General features: G+C 27.5%; 3 protein-coding genes across 3 annotated transcripts; 1 reads left to right on the plus strand and 2 right to left on the minus strand.

Moving 5' to 3' along the window:
* The first annotated feature begins 1,479 nt into the window (after window positions 1–1,479).
* On the plus strand, window positions 1,480–2,723 carry LOC113378843 (metallophosphoesterase domain-containing protein 1-like). The gene is given in 6 exon segments (XM_026619462.1): window positions 1,480–1,848; window positions 1,918–2,128; window positions 2,130–2,186; window positions 2,260–2,284; window positions 2,286–2,487; window positions 2,562–2,723. Coding segments are annotated over 6 exon segments (891 nt in total). The 5' UTR covers window positions 1,480–1,577; the 3' UTR covers window positions 2,687–2,723.
* On the minus strand, window positions 2,722–4,583 carry LOC113378845 (60S ribosomal protein L13a). Its single transcript, XM_026619463.1, is given in 7 exon segments — window positions 2,722–2,847; window positions 3,181–3,270; window positions 3,272–3,304; window positions 3,474–3,619; window positions 3,819–3,928; window positions 4,010–4,140; window positions 4,496–4,583. Coding segments are annotated over 7 exon segments (615 nt in total). The 5' UTR covers window positions 4,517–4,583; the 3' UTR covers window positions 2,722–2,763.
* Window positions 4,584–6,244: 1,661 nt separating this feature from the next.
* LOC113377302 (RING finger and SPRY domain-containing protein 1-like) lies at window positions 6,245–15,237 on the minus strand. Its single transcript, XM_026617567.1, has 12 exons — window positions 14,824–15,237; window positions 11,336–11,405; window positions 11,046–11,156; window positions 10,426–10,584; window positions 10,259–10,348; window positions 9,666–9,783; window positions 9,361–9,524; window positions 8,511–8,622; window positions 8,209–8,452; window positions 8,002–8,143; window positions 6,473–6,591; window positions 6,245–6,401 (listed from the first exon to the last, which is right to left on the minus strand). The coding sequence occupies exons 1-12, from the start codon at window positions 14,988–14,990 to the stop codon at window positions 6,308–6,310; spliced, it is 1,590 nt and encodes a 529-aa protein (XP_026473352.1). The 5' UTR covers window positions 14,991–15,237; the 3' UTR covers window positions 6,245–6,307.
* Window positions 15,238–16,279: the final 1,042 nt, after the last annotated feature.

The following is a 16,279-nucleotide window of genomic DNA, read 5'->3' on the forward strand; positions in this document are numbered from 1 at the left end:
TAATTACTATTAGTAAATGCTATATTACTAACGCGCCACATGTTTATTCAAGTTTTATGCCTAGACTTGCAACCATTATTCGGCTACTATTTGTTGTTTGGAATATTTGGCACCATTTATACTATTCGGCCAAATACCGAATACTTGAATACCACATGTGATAGGAAAGTAAATGGTAAAATCATAAAAAAAGCGATTCTTTACAAATATGCAAATGTATTTCCAATTATTTCTTTCATAAACATTTAATTTTTTTTCATAAATTCAATATTATTTCTTATAGAAGATTAGAAATGCTAATCATAACAAAATAAATAAAAATTGATCAAAAATCTTGTTCGTATATTCTGCGATAATGATAATTCTCTATTTGAAAATGCTTAGATTGAATATAATGAATGACTTTATTGCTGATTCATGTTAAATATTCATAACAATAAAGTATCTTGTAAATATTCGGAAAAAAATTTCTTCGCCTGTTTATTGATAATGCCAAAAATCGATAAAGTTTAAATTACTATATATTGTATATTTTAACGAAATTATTTCTTCATATCACATTATGTAAACCAAAACAGATACATTGCAAGCTCTTTATTTTTCACCTTTGATTTTAACTATTCGGTATTCGGCCGAATAGTAAGTTACTGTTCCGTGTTTGGCCAAATATTAAAAAAGTGCCGAATATGCCGAATAGTAACCGAATATTCGGTGCAAGCCTAGTCTAAGGTGATAAGAAAAATGTCAGCCTGACTCGGACAAAGTGGTTAGAGTTTATTTTTTGTATGTAGGACGAGGTCTGACAACGGAGTGCAAAGGGTTAATATAAGCGTTGTTTTTAAGCATTTGACAAAAAAGGCATTGACGAAACACAACTAATATGATAACATCATAGACCTTATACTTTTTGAAATTTGTTTGTCAAATGCAGACTTAAATGGCCTAAATGTGGATAAAAAAGATATAAGAATCTAATCTTATTTTCTATCAAAAACTAAATTCTTCAGAAAGCTACCGACGTACAAAACCTAAATTTATTTGCTCTTTTCCTTAACTAGCTGCATGTTCTTTTTTGTTAAAAAAATATATAGCTGTTGTACTCCCTTTCTATAGAAACAAAATTTTTCTTCGGAAAGTTAATGACGTACGAAACCTAAATTGACTTACCTTTTTGGTAAACTATACGGCATGTTCTTTTTTCGTTAAAAAATATATCTGTTGTTATTCCTTTCTTCAGTATTTTTTAATTGTGATTGAAGAAAACACTACACATATAAAATTATGACTTTTTTGCCATATTTATGTATAAATAATTATCATTTATTAAATAAGCTTGTTAAGTGACTTTTTTTAATATAAAATTGATAAGTTATACAAGATAAAAGAGTGAACTTCTCAATTGTTTTGTTCTCTTTGTTCTTGCAAAATGACAACGTAAAAACACGAAAAGAATTTGACATTTCATTGATTTTTTAACCCCAAAATTTAAAGAACTGTCAAAATCAAAGGTGATAATTAAGATTTATAAATAACATATTTTTTATTATTTATCGTTTATTATAAAATATTTATTGACAATGGCCACTATAGAAGTTCACCATTTATCTCAAAAACCGACAGAAGCATGGAAAGAGATATCAAAGACTCAAAGAGTAATAAAAATCGCAGTGAAACCCCCAAAAACAGAAGTGGCCCCAAATAAAGTGAGAGTTGTTTGTATGAGTGATACGCACTCTTTGACGCCTTATATAAAATTTGACGTACCCCCGGGCGATATATTTATTCATGCCGGAGACTTTACTAGATGTGGAAAACTTGAAGAAGTGATAGAATTTAATAATTGGATAGGTTAGATATAAAATAATAGATTTTTAGACCTCTGCCAATTTTGATTTTATATATATTTTTCAATCTTAGGTGAGTTACCACATAAGCACAAAATAGTGATAGCGGGCAACCACGAGTTGAGTTTTGACTCAAACTTCACGCATCCTTTACAAAATGTATCAGAACGTTGTCAACACACAGGCACAAGTATCTTAGATGAAATACCTACACTTGGAATGTCAAAAGATGAAATATCAAGTGCAATAACTACAGAAAATATAAAACAGCATTTATCAAATTGTATATTTAGAAGACAAATTAATAGAAGTATGTGGATTGAAAATATATGGAAGCCCATGGTAAGGAACTTAATAAACAAATGTATAAAATTAACATTAGACTAAATACATAGTTAACATTATCCTATTTTAGGCAGCCTGAATTTTGCAAATGGGCATTTCAATCTGCCGAGAGGCAAGGAATGTTTGAAGAAGTGGAATTTGATTCCAGAAAATATAGATATATTAATAACACACACCCCACCTATTGGCTTTGGTGATTTGTGTTGTTCAGGAGTCCGTGCAGGATGTGTAGAACTTCTAACAACAATCCAAAAAAGAGTTAAGCCAAAATATCATGTATTTGGTCACATTCACGAAGGTACAAATACAACATTTTTCCCAGTTGGTGGTTTTACACATATGATATTTATAGTATTTGTACTTTTATTGCAGGATATGGTGTATCTTCTGATGGAAAAATAATATTTGTTAACGCTTCAACTTGTGATTTAAACTACATGCCTGCAAATCCACCAATAGTTTTTGACGTATCATTACCACCAAATGGAATAAAGTAAACACAATCACAATACTAATAAATAAAAGCAATATAAACACCACCATATTTCATTTAGTTTTTATTAAAGTTACAAATTTAATTGTATCCATAAGAATTAATAACTTGTGTGTACGGCGCAACCCTTTTGGCGACTGCCTCACCAGCCTTCTTAGTGAGTTTCTGAAGAAACAAGAAAATGAATTAGAAAATTATAAAAATAATAGATACCAAATTTATGGTAGTAAATAACCATCATATAAATGAGCAAGTTTCATAGCACATCAAATAATGTAGGTAAGATTTTTATAATCATGGAACAATTAACAGTTATAGGTGAAATTCAGTTGAACTCCAGTATAGTTCATTATACTTCACCATGAATAACTTAAATTTGTTATCCACATAAGAACATTCCAAATAATTGTATACGTTCAAAATGTGGCTGAGAAACCACAAAGTTTCATGTAATAATATATTAATTGTACTTGACAATTGATAAATGTATAAGCATACCTTAAGATTATTTCTCTTTTTGATGTTAAGAATAGTCTTAACTCTCCTCTTGTTTTCAAGAGTACGTACAACATCTTGATATTTCCATCCAAACCTCATTTGATAAGCGACCAACATGGCAGTACTGCATAAAAAATACATAAATTAATGCAAATTATAATTATTTGCAGAAGTAGTTGCAAATATACTAAATCATACAAAATGTGGTTTCACAAGATCTCAAATAATGTAGGTAAGATTAAATTAAAATCATTTAGAATTGAACATAAGTTCATTCATGTATTAGTTCTTACCTTGCGGCCAGGTTTAAGACACATGACTCTCATTGCTTTTGGAACAACTAGACGTTTCCTTCTGTCGAATGGTGCTGGGCAACCTTCATATGCCTTAAGTCTGCGAAGAGCTTGCTTTCCCCTTTCGGTCTTGTGTGGCACCATACCTAAATTTAAAATTTATCAAATTTAGCTATGGTTGTATGTTTTATGTAGCTTGAATAGATAGTTCTCGTAAGAATCATAATTAAGTTAGTTTCATGGACCTCAAATAATGTAGGTAAGAAATATAATAATCATGTTAATATTTATTCTAATATAGATTTGCATAGAAATTTGATAACAGGATAAAAAATGTTTACATACCACGAACAGTCTTCCACAAAATTCTGGAGGGCGCTCTGAAATGGTAAGGTCCTCGTGCAGGGTTGATGTTACATCTCTTACGCAAGAAGGACATGAACTTCAACTTGTTCCTAAAAAGTGAAATGCATAATTATAAAATATTTATAATTATAACCAAATTGTGGCTCATTCAGTTGTCATTTTTAGCTTACCTGAAGAAGTTTCCTGAAATATTCAGTTGTTCACATCTTACTACAACAACTTTTGTTCCTTCTAACAAAACTTTTGCAATAATAGCAGCCAGTCGGCCTAACAGATGGCCACGACCATCGATGAGAATGGCCTGGAATAAAAATAATATGTACTATGAGTAACATGCATCAAAATGGCGAAACTGAGGTTATGCAAAAAAAAAACAACTTAATGTCGATTAGTGATAATGTAACATAATTATGCACCGCCAAGCTGTATGCTCGGTTAAAAAATTACACATTTAGGCACTTGTTTGCTTGCAAAACAATAGTTAAACTTTTTTTGACACCGTTCACACGTGCACTATTTTCATGATAATCGTATGCAACAATTATCTGCTTTTTACACATTGTAGAACAATTATTACAAACTTTGCATTTAAACAGAGTTAAAACACCATTATTCTTCAATTAAAAACTAATATACATATTTATTAATTTACGTACCTTTTCACTGAAACCCGTCATGTTTTACGTACGAACGGAAAAAGAAAAAGATATGGGTGAGAGCCGAGTGTTTGCCGGAAATATAGACTATATTCATAAGAATTATATAAACTTGAATTATAAGTTGAAATTATTTGTTTAAAGTATATTAAAACTTCAATCAGCAAAAAAAAAAAAATTATTTCGATATACAAAAAAAAAAATTGAAACAAAATGTTTTTTTTCGTAAGCAATTATTTCGTTAAAACAAGCAGAAAGTTTTTGAATCATTCAAATCCGACGCTTAGTTCTTTCAAAAACTACATTTTTGCACATTTAGCTCTGTATCTTCGAAATGCCTGGACCTGCCTTTGCCAAAACTAATTACCTCTTCTCTCAATCGTTACAAATTGAATGTTTTTTAGATCATTCAAATCGGTTACTCCGTTCTCTTAAATACTCGTTTTGTATTTTTTGCACTCTTTGCTCCGTATCTCCGTAATGGCTGGTCCTACCTCTGCCAAAAACTAATTAGCACATCTCCCCATCAATAGGAATCGAATGTTTTTTGAACCATTCAAATCGGTTGATCCGTGCGCCCGAAAACGTGGACGAAAAAATGCGGACATACAAAACACACACACACATACACATCCATTTTTTCTGAGCTATGCCAAAATGTTCAGAAACCTTCCAAAACCTGTGAAGATATGCAAAAATTTTCATTTTCGATTTTCGGCCCGTTACTATAACTACCCTACGGGATGTTAATAAACCCAAGAAAGATAATTGCAATATTGTTATAAATAATTTTGTTATAAATAAATGTATTTATATATGAGACTAAATCCTAAATTGGAAAGTTCCTAGTTAACTGATAATAATAATTAACAAAACATGCTACACTATTTCTGTTAAATCAAAAAATATTACTTTTCAGATTGAATTTCTTAAAAACCACGTTAAGACGATTTTCAAGACTAAAAGCGGATCAAAAACGCGTCTTGAGCAAAAAAATAGTATTATGCGGGATAGGAATAATATGCGGTGTAAAATCGTATTAAGCATGATCATCTTAAAGGAGTAATGTGTATTTCATGTACATATATAAAGTAAAATGTGTTCATAAATTCACTAGATTTAACACAAAGTTTTAAAACCCAACATATTCAATACTTTAATATTAATAACATGTTACATTTTAATTTGTTATATTTGTGTGAAAAAAAACTAATAACCTTTAGTTTGTGCATCCAATTTATTAATACATTCATATTTCATATCATAGTCATATTTATTAAGAAGGCATTTTGTTGCAAATAAAAGTTAATCTTAAAATTAAAGAAAGTCAACCAAAAAATTATAAAATTTTATGTAAGAAATTACAAATACTCAAATCTTTTCAAATCATCAAACTTATATTCACATAAAATGTACATCTTCCTTAAAATAGTACATAATTTAAATTTTTTTATATATATTTCTCTACATATATTCACAATTATTAATATAAAATAACCATTTGTTTTGACTAAATCCACGTTTCCATATAGGAATAAAAATTTCTATACAAGCATGGAATCAAAAATATAAAATTTGTTCTGTTAAAATCACTTCAATTCCTCATGTAGTTTCTATTTACACATTTTAGTTTAAAAAATCACAGGATTTAAATATAAAATTCAAATAAAAACAACCAATTTTTATACTTTGATGATCAACACCATTAAAATAAATGAATGACTCATTATACACAGTTTTAGCATTTCAAGCAACTGCGTGTCATTTTGTTTTGTAAATAATATTTTTAATTAAAAAAGTTTTTTCTTCAGGTCATGAAGAAATTTCTTCTTGTTCGCTTTTATAAATCATACTACGACACATAGGACAGTGTAACAGAAGTTTTGAACAGTCCACACAGAAACCTCTAAAAAAATAAATAAATATTATAACCAAAAAGGTATTAGTAAGATTCAATATATAACATATTTATTAAACCTGTGCTGGCATGGGTGTAACGTAACAGTTGCCCTTTTATCAAAACATAATGTACATGAATCTTCATGGATGCTTAATTTTCTTAACTGTTCTAAGTATAAATGCCTTGGTAACACAATCTGAAAAATAATTGAAATAGTTAAACATAACATACTCATGCTGTTATCCATTAACTTTGCCATATGTATCATATTTTTTAAATAAAATTTTTAGTTAAAAAAACAAATGATTTGTAAAACACAAAACACAAAAACATATTCAATGAAAATAATAACTAAATGATAATGAAAAAGAATAACTTATATATTATATGAATATGTATTCATAATATATTATATGAATATTTATATTCATATAATTTATATATTTTATGAATATTTATATATTATATTGTATTTGCGTTCCAAACAAGAAATCCAACTAAAAACGATATTCATAAAATGATTTATGAAAGAAAGTATTTACTCTTAATGTTTCAGAACTAGAAATCCACCTTCAGATATTTTTTTTATTAAAAATAAAATATTTTGATATTATAATAAACAATATAACAATTGTTATATTGTTTTTTATTTCTTAAGAAATGTAATTAAGAAAAAGATGAATGAATGAATTATATGTCTGATAAAAATAAAAAAATTAATTCCATTAAGAAATAAAATAATAAAAATAAGAAATAAAAACTATTTATCTCAAGTCTAATTGGAAAACTCACAAAATTATAACTTATTCGTAATCAATCTTGTATTAATATTTTTGAAAGACAAGTTATTTTGCATATTTCACTGTTACTGGTAAGTCATGGTCATAATATGGTGTTCATTGCACAGACGATGTTAATGCATTAGAAAGGATTATAAAATTGTTTTGTTTATATATGGGGACTATACATCAGAACATGAAAACATAAAAATGACAAAATAGCTTTGATTGTGCATAAATTAAATAAGCTGAATACAAAAAAACAATTATTAAAATATTTTCAATTAATTTTGAAAATTTAATTAAAACCTATATGGTATTTCAACATAGAAAATAAAACTAACTTAAATTTTATTAAATATGAGTAATAATTGTGTTTCTTATTATATCAATGTATATAATTTATGCACAATCAAAGCTATTATTCCTCTTTAATAATTGGTTTTTTAATTTGCTGATTCTTTTCAGTGCACCATACACCAATACAACCTTCACTAAATTCAAAAAATATATTATAAAAAAACAAGTGTTTCAAAATTATTAATTTTTTGATGACAAAAAAGTGATTGCAGTTATAATTTAGTGAATAGTAAGTAATAAGTGTTTTTCAAACAGACTCGCAGGTAAATAATTCTTGTTTCTAAAGCTTAATGATTTTTAATAAAGTCAATACTTATTTTCAAAAAAACGAAATTGTGTTCTTATATGCATTCTGGTTCAGAACACAATACAAAATATTAACACTTCCATAACTCAACAAATATATATATATATATATATATATATATATATATATATATATATTTAATAAAAAAAAATATGTTTACTTTTTCTTCTGGATTAAGTTTGGCAATAGAATTAAAGCTTTTAAATGCTCTGTCAGTCGGAGGATATTTAAATGGTTCAGACCCAAAATTAAATTTGCATTGTTGGAAAGACATAAAGGAAGCAGCGGCAAAAAATCCACTCCTAAAAAAAAATACTAAAATTAATAAAAATTATATCATTAAATAATATTAAAGTATAATACTAACTTTGCATGTTCAAACAGTTGTGTGCAAACAACAACTTCAACTCCATCAAGACTAAATGAGATCTCCATTTTATTCAAATCTAGAAGACAACCTAATATACTTCCTGATTCCCATTGAGACATAGAACGTTCTGTATTATTTGTAGAATCGTTAATACAAGGTTTATCAGGTACTGCATGTGATCGTGCACCATGCCAGACTAGTCTGCGGCATCCATCGTATGCCAAAGAAAATTCATCATCTCCTATAAATCAAATTTTGTTTCAAATCTTGCTTTTCTAGATAAAATATATATTTCATACCTATTCCATATCCTTCATGATTCAAAAAAGTGCTGTCTTTGGTTGCCCAGCCTATTTGCATAATGCCTGAGGTAATAATCAATGTTTCATAGTACCAAACACCATTATCAACCTATATAAGCAAGTATTAATTAATATTATTTTATAATAATTAATATCAACATACTCAAAATCTCTCTGCCACAAAATTCAATATTTGTTTGTTAAACTTAATTTAGTTTATTGGCCGCGGCAAGAACTTTAGGTATACACATGTATATAAACTTGAAATAATCCAAATACATTAACCCTTACCGCTCTGCACTGATTGAAAAACAATCTACTAGCAAATCGGTGCTGCATTCTTACAAAAACATACCTGCTGTAAATCTGACATTATTGTCTGCGTTATGCAATTTGTTTTATATGAATTTGTGAACATTGAAAAACATTTATTTACAATAATGGCTAAATTTACTTTCTGCAGTATTAGCGTCTTGACAGTTATTTTATAATTCCACAAAAAAGTGTAACATACCATTTTTTATATATGTCTGTCTTTATTAATGAAAATTTTGTTTTACGAATTGCTCAGTTATTTTACCATATTTAGAAAAAAAAAAAAATAGATTAAAAACAAGGTAAAAAATACATTCAAAATAACTAATATTAAATTTTGTAAACAGAATGCTGTTTCATCTGAAGATTTATTATTGTGAGTCTTTTTAACTCACTGGCTACATTAAATTTTTAAAGTTTATACTAGACTTACTTTGTCCCCTCTGAAGGGACAACCAAGTAAAAAGGGTTAAATGACATACATAACTGTAGAATTTAGTTCAATATTACAATAATAAAAATGTTACAATACCTGGAATGTACAACGAACACTTTCAAAAGAGTAAGAATCACATCTTGCTTCCAATCCATCAGGTGAAATTTTTAAATATTCACTAACATCACGAGTATTCAGCATTACTTCTATTCCAGTTAAATCTACGGTTTCATATGAGTATTTTCGTTCATTGGAAACAACTAAAACAAAAAATACTACTGTATTCTGGATCATCACTAAATAAGGTAGTATTATGTTTTCCACTACTATATATATAAAATTATATTATATTATATTATATTATTATATTGTATTTAATTTGATTAAATATATTAACATACACAAATTATCCAAGCACCACCTTGCACAAAATCCAACTTGTCTTTCTAAACAGGATTCACTAGAACACAGGGCTTCAAATTTGTATAATGGATTTACAGGGTGTGAAGATAGTTTTTTCTGCAAATTATACAAAAATATTAAAAATCACATAATATATAAATATAACTAAATATAACTTTTTTATACATTTTCACACTTTCTTAATTATTTAATTTAATAACTATAATATTATAACACTTGCTAAGAATTATAATTGGTAATACTTGAAGTTGTATAAATTGTATAAATTATGACAGAAATAGAGTACAAATTTAAAAATAAAATGAATATATATATATATATATATATATATATATGTTTTTAGTTTGCTTAAATCTTATCAAGATCATGTTTCTTGACAGATGTCCTGAAAATGGAACGTACCTAGTTCAGAAACATCGACATTAAATAAATTAAGAAATCATTTTTTAAAAAACTTTTTTGTTCGAAGCTCTACAAAAATTTACAAATCCAAGACTCTACCATCTAATATATATATATATATATATATATATATATATATATATATATATATATATATATTGCAACCTACTTTAATTGTTGCTTTGTTTTCACTGGTTTGTGCAAATTTTTCTAATGCTATGAGTGAGAATAAAATAACATGAAGATCTGGACTGCTAATCTAAAAAATAGAATAAACATGTATAAAGTGTAAATATTCCATTTAAATTACAAACAAAGTATTTCTGGTGTACGTACTAGATTATTAATAAGATAGTGTAAAGTATCTTTGGATAAGATAGCAACACTGCTAGGACCTGCTAATTTTTCGGCCATACATCCTAATATAACACATATGTTTCTATGCCTTGCACTGTCTTCTCCACCGCTCATAGAAAGGTCAAACAATTTTGATACCTAGAAAAATAACAATCAGCTTAATATGATCAAATATAAATGATTTATAAAAGAAACATATTTCAATATTATTCTATAAATAGTTTGTTTTACCATAAGATTAATATATTTTTAATTATGTTCTAGTAGTGTAATTAAAGTTATCACAAGTATTCTAAAAATCATTTTGGCATACCTTATGAAAAATGAATAAGTGTATTTATGTGTGTATGTATGTGCAAATACAAATTTTTGTTGACAATTTCGAGAGCACAAATCAATCAATTTGGATAATTAAAAAAATATTTGATTCCTATTGATAGGGAGACGTGCTGATTAGTTTTTGGCAAAGGCAGGTCTAGCCTTATCAAAGATATGGTGCAAAAAACAGCAGTTTGCCTTAAGGCACAATGCCATGCACCACTAGTTATTATATAGTTGTTTCTACCAAAAAAGCTTTGAGTCACATTTGAAAAATATACCTTGATAACAGAGTCTTTACTAGGTAATGGACAATCGTCTAGCAGCAGGGTAATTACAGAAGGTCCCAATGGGTGATCCATTGGTATCACATCTACCATAGATTCCACAACCTATTTGGAAAATAATTATATATTATTACTGTATTATTACAATTGAACAAAACTTCAATTTAAAATCAGTTTCTTCACATTTGTTAAGTAATATTATATGTTTAAAACCTTGTTATTTAGAAAGTGATTAATATAATGAAAGGTCAAAATTGCAAACATTATAACATATAACATATTACCTGTATCCAACCAGCTTCTTTGTCTGCTATAGAATGTAAACAAACCATTGCCATCGGAGGATCTTGTTCACTGTAATAAATAAATATAATTAATTTAAATTTTCAATGATTATAAAACATTAATACGGTACCATGTCAAAGAGAAATCCTTATTTAAATCAAATATTTTGGAAAACTAATTTAAACATTAATCAATAGAAAAAGAATGTTAGTTAAATATTTAGACAAGGCAATATGTGACTTGTTAATGCTCTTAGAAAAAAAATTAAGTGCAATGATAAAGAATGAAATTAACTCAATATATTGTTGGTGATTTTCACACACATTACTCAATTGGTAAAGTTAAACTTTATCCCAAGAAAATATATGAATTTGAGTATTTTTACTTGCTGATTAGTTAGATAAAATTATATTTAAAATGTGTATAAATAAGTAAATTGTTAGATAAGTGTTTGGCATGCAAAATAATAAATTATACAGGGTGTCTTCAAGATCTTCAAGTCGATTTAGGATGATAGTATTAACCTTAACTGTCCTGAAAAAATTTAGACAAAAACAATTATCTTATTGTGAACTATTTGTGAGTAAAATGTACTAGCAAAAGATGTTTCTAGATTTTTATATTTTTACTCCATATTTTTCTATAATAAAATTATGAAGTATTTTTTACCATTTTACAATCCTAATTAAATGCATCAACGTTGATGGAGCTTGCCATCTCTCAAAGTAGATTGATAAAAAAAAATTAAATTCATAGTTCAAAAAAAATCTTATTTCTTAAAAATTGGTGCATTTGTGTTATTATTTTTACTGTGGTCCTAGAAATGTTATTCTCCATCACAATTTCAAAGTTTAAATAAACAAAATTAATAAAAGTTAACCAGAATAACCAAAAAATGGCCATAAATTCCCCTGAGATTCTAGAAAAAATTAATTTGATATTCCTGAGACAAGGTTTAAGAACAAATCGTATCATGTAGAGTTCAAAAACCACAAAAAACTATATATTGAAGGGTCTAATGAATAGAGTAGCAATGGTGGTCAACGGACAGTGCTCGAAACAAAACTTTTTTAATACATCACATAGTACATTTATCAATATTGTCAAAAGAAATAATACTTATTAGAATTTGTAGGTACGTGTGTATGTATAGGTGCCCGTATATGTGTTTGAATGTGTTTGTATAAATAACATAGTTTAATATTATTATGTAACATTACTATATAATTAACCGTATATAGCCGATTGGCATATAATAAATAAATAAATAAATAAATAAATTTACTAAAACTCTAAGTTGCACTTAACAGCTTATATTTTCCAAACAACATGAGACAATATTTTTTTCTAATTTTTTTTAGGACAGCTAAGATCAATATGTAAAAATCTGGGACACCCTGTATGAATAATAGATAAATTTCTTATAATTTTTAGTAGAATCATTCTTCAGACAAATCACTTATCATTATAGTTAAATTTATAACAAAGAGGTAACACTGCTGTAAGTTTTGGCTGAATTTAAATACTCGGCAGTCACAAAAAAATCAATATGTTATAAATCTCTTACAAATAAGTGTATTTTTTTAGATCCAATTTTAAAGCATTTACACATTGCAAGAAAAATTATTTTTGAATATTTTTCTATTATTTTACTTAAATATACAGTAGAACCTCGTTTATCCGGACCTCAGTTATACAGATTCGCGATTATCCGGACTACCAAACGTGACTAATTTATATGTATAGTAGAAGCTCGATTAACCAGACTAATTGTTGTCGATAGGAATCCAGATAATCGAAAATCTATCCGGATTCAATGTATGAAGAATAATGATGTGTTTATCAAAAATAACAAATACATACATAGATATCAAGGAAAATCAATGTTTAATAAGAAATTAACATTTCCTGTTACAAGAATGTACATATATATTTTCTTACAGTGAAACAATATAAAAATATTCAAACATAATTATTCTTTGCAATGTGTAGATGCTCCAAATTTAGATCTAAAAAAAACAGTTATGTGCTTATCGCTCAAGAAATACATAAAAGATTTATCAAATACAGTAGTGCCTCGATTATCTGGACTAATTATTGTCAATAAGTATTCAGATAGTCAAAAATCCAGATAATAGAATGTATGAAGAATAATGTTGTGTATTCATTAAAAATAACAAATACATACATAGACATCAACAAGAATAAGGTTAATTAAGAAATTGAAACTTTCTTATATATGTACATATATATTTTCATAGATTACATTACATACATATACTAAACTGCAGCATAAATCGTGCAAAAATTCGAATTGTAGGTATGTACATACATATAACTCTGTCGCTGTTGTTAGTACGAATAATCGCGAATCCGTATAACTGAGGTCCGGATAATTAAGGTTCTACTGTATTTACATACATACAATTTGAATTTTTGCATGATTAATGCTGCAGTTTAGTATATGTATGAAATGTAATCTATGAAAATATATATGTATATACATAAAAAAGTTTCAATTTCTTAATAAACCTTATTCTAGTTGATGTCTATGTATGTATTTGTTATTTTTAATAAATACACAACATTATTTTTCATACATGACAATGACGGACCTAAACAATTTCAAAATTAAATTGAAAAATTATAAATGAAATAAAAAAAATGAAAAAAAATGAAATGAAATTCCTTATTTTAAATACTATATATATATATATATATATATATATATATATATATATATATATATATATTACTTCTGTTTTGTAAAAAGTATTAATTACAATTAAGTATAAGTATGTATGTATGTAAGCAATGCGTTCTGTGTATATAGGTGTGTATAATAGTAATAAGTAAAAATATATAGATGTCTTAATGTAAGCCTGTTACATAAAATTTAGATTTTATTTTTGTTATAATTGCTGTGATCTCTCATACCAGAACAATTGTCTGACTGAGATACAGTATGTATGAATTATATCAAATAAATAAATAAAAAAAAAATACATTCGATTATCTGGATTTTCGACTATCTGAATACCTATTGACAATAATTAGTCCGGATAATCCAGGCACTCCTGTATTTTATAAATCTTTTGTTTCTTTTTATTATTTATTTATTATTTCTTGAGCGATAAGCACATAACTGTTTTTTTTAGATCTAGTTTGGAACAACTAGATACAAAGAACTTTGCAACTAGATACCTACATTGCAAAGAATAATTATGTTTGAATATTTTTATATTGTTTCACTTAAATATATGCTAAATGATTTTCTCCATAATTACAATTTTATAATATTTACTTCTAAGAAAAAATCATAATAAATTTCAAATTTAAACTGTTACAGTGGTGTTACCTTCAAAAGAAATTCCTATTATGAATTTATATCAATTAAATATTTACAATAAGACTCATGGACAAAGGATCAAGAACAGAATAACGAAAAAGTATATAATGTTAATTTCTAAGTCTACAAATTACTAACTTATCAACAATAGACCCAATCATAGCTAATGTATCTAACACCAATTTATTAACTTGCTCAGCTAAAATATTCTTGCTATTTCTCTCGCAAACGGTAGCCCTCCTGCTCCTCGGAGCCAAATAGGGCTCTCGTTCTTCGATTCTGTCTTTGCAGAAGCATGTACCCATTTTATTTCAAATCTGGCTATGTAATCTAAGAATATTAATTAGTCTTTTTTTCTACATTGCGCAAGATTATAAACAGAGTCTCTTCTTCCATGTTTACGAAAGTCATTAATTACACAGAACTGAAGCACTGCACGACATTGCGACGAATTTCGAATTGGTCATATTGATATCGGCACTGTCCTCACGTATTTATTTCTTATCATTTTATCTCATTTTAGATAAAAAGGTCCCGATTTTAATTGCGATAATGGCATGCACAGCCTGTTAGTAAATGTGTCGACTTTGACAGTTCTTGGCGAAAGCAGCGCCGCCTCCATTTCGATAGCGAATTAGCGAACTAAATTGATAAATATACATAATACATGTTTATTCAAGACATGCAACACGAAACACGCGACACGCACCAGCACCACACAAACACACGCATTACTCATCATTTTCGTATTATGCGTGTACACAACGCACGCACATATATGTATATATATGTACGTATATGCTTGATTTTCAGCCAAATTGTGTCGAAACTAGCTGTAAGTGAAATTCTGTTTTAAGGCAATTAAGGCATCGTGCCTTAAGGCAAATTGCTGGAACTTCCCGTACCAAAAATTATTATTTTTTTAAAAACAATTAACATTTTTGAAAAAATTTTACTTCGAAAAAATAAGATTTTTGAGAAACTATAAATTGGACAAAAAATTACTTTTTTTTGAAAAAAAAAATTAGATTTTTTTTTTTAAATTTTTTTTTATTTTTTTTTTTTTTTTTATTTTGACATATTTTGGAAGATCTAAACTTTTTTCAAAGCAATCGTACTGCTTTAACTGCATAGGGACAAAATATAAAGCGCGTAAGCGCCGCGTCGCTGTCTAACGCATAAGCAATGGTACGGAACCCATAGGAATGTTAACAAAATGTATACTTATTGTTAAAATCTCTATAAAATATCTGATAATTTGATGTGCACATGTCTAATGATCATTTTTGACCGCCAAATGGCTCATTTCTTTACTTTTTCCTCCATATCTCCGAAACCGCTAGACCTACCTTTATGAAAATTTTATCGATTCTTCATCTTGTCAATACAAGTGAAATGTTTTGTGAACTGAGTTACCGTTTTCGGCACTTTTTGCCCCGTATCTTTGGAACGGCTAGACCTGCCTTCGCCAAAAACTAATCAGCATGTCTCCTTATCAATACGAATCGAATGTTTTTTGAATTATTCAAATCGGTTGATCCGTGTTCCCGAAATCGTCGACGAAAATTTGTATCCGCACATACATACACACACG

The sequence above is a fragment of the Ctenocephalides felis genome, unplaced genomic scaffold (genome assembly GCF_003426905.1).
Source record: "Ctenocephalides felis isolate EL2017-DRISC unplaced genomic scaffold, ASM342690v1 CF-g0.4_SCAFFOLD_01886, whole genome shotgun sequence".
Lineage (NCBI taxonomy): Eukaryota > Metazoa > Arthropoda > Insecta > Siphonaptera > Pulicidae > Ctenocephalides > Ctenocephalides felis.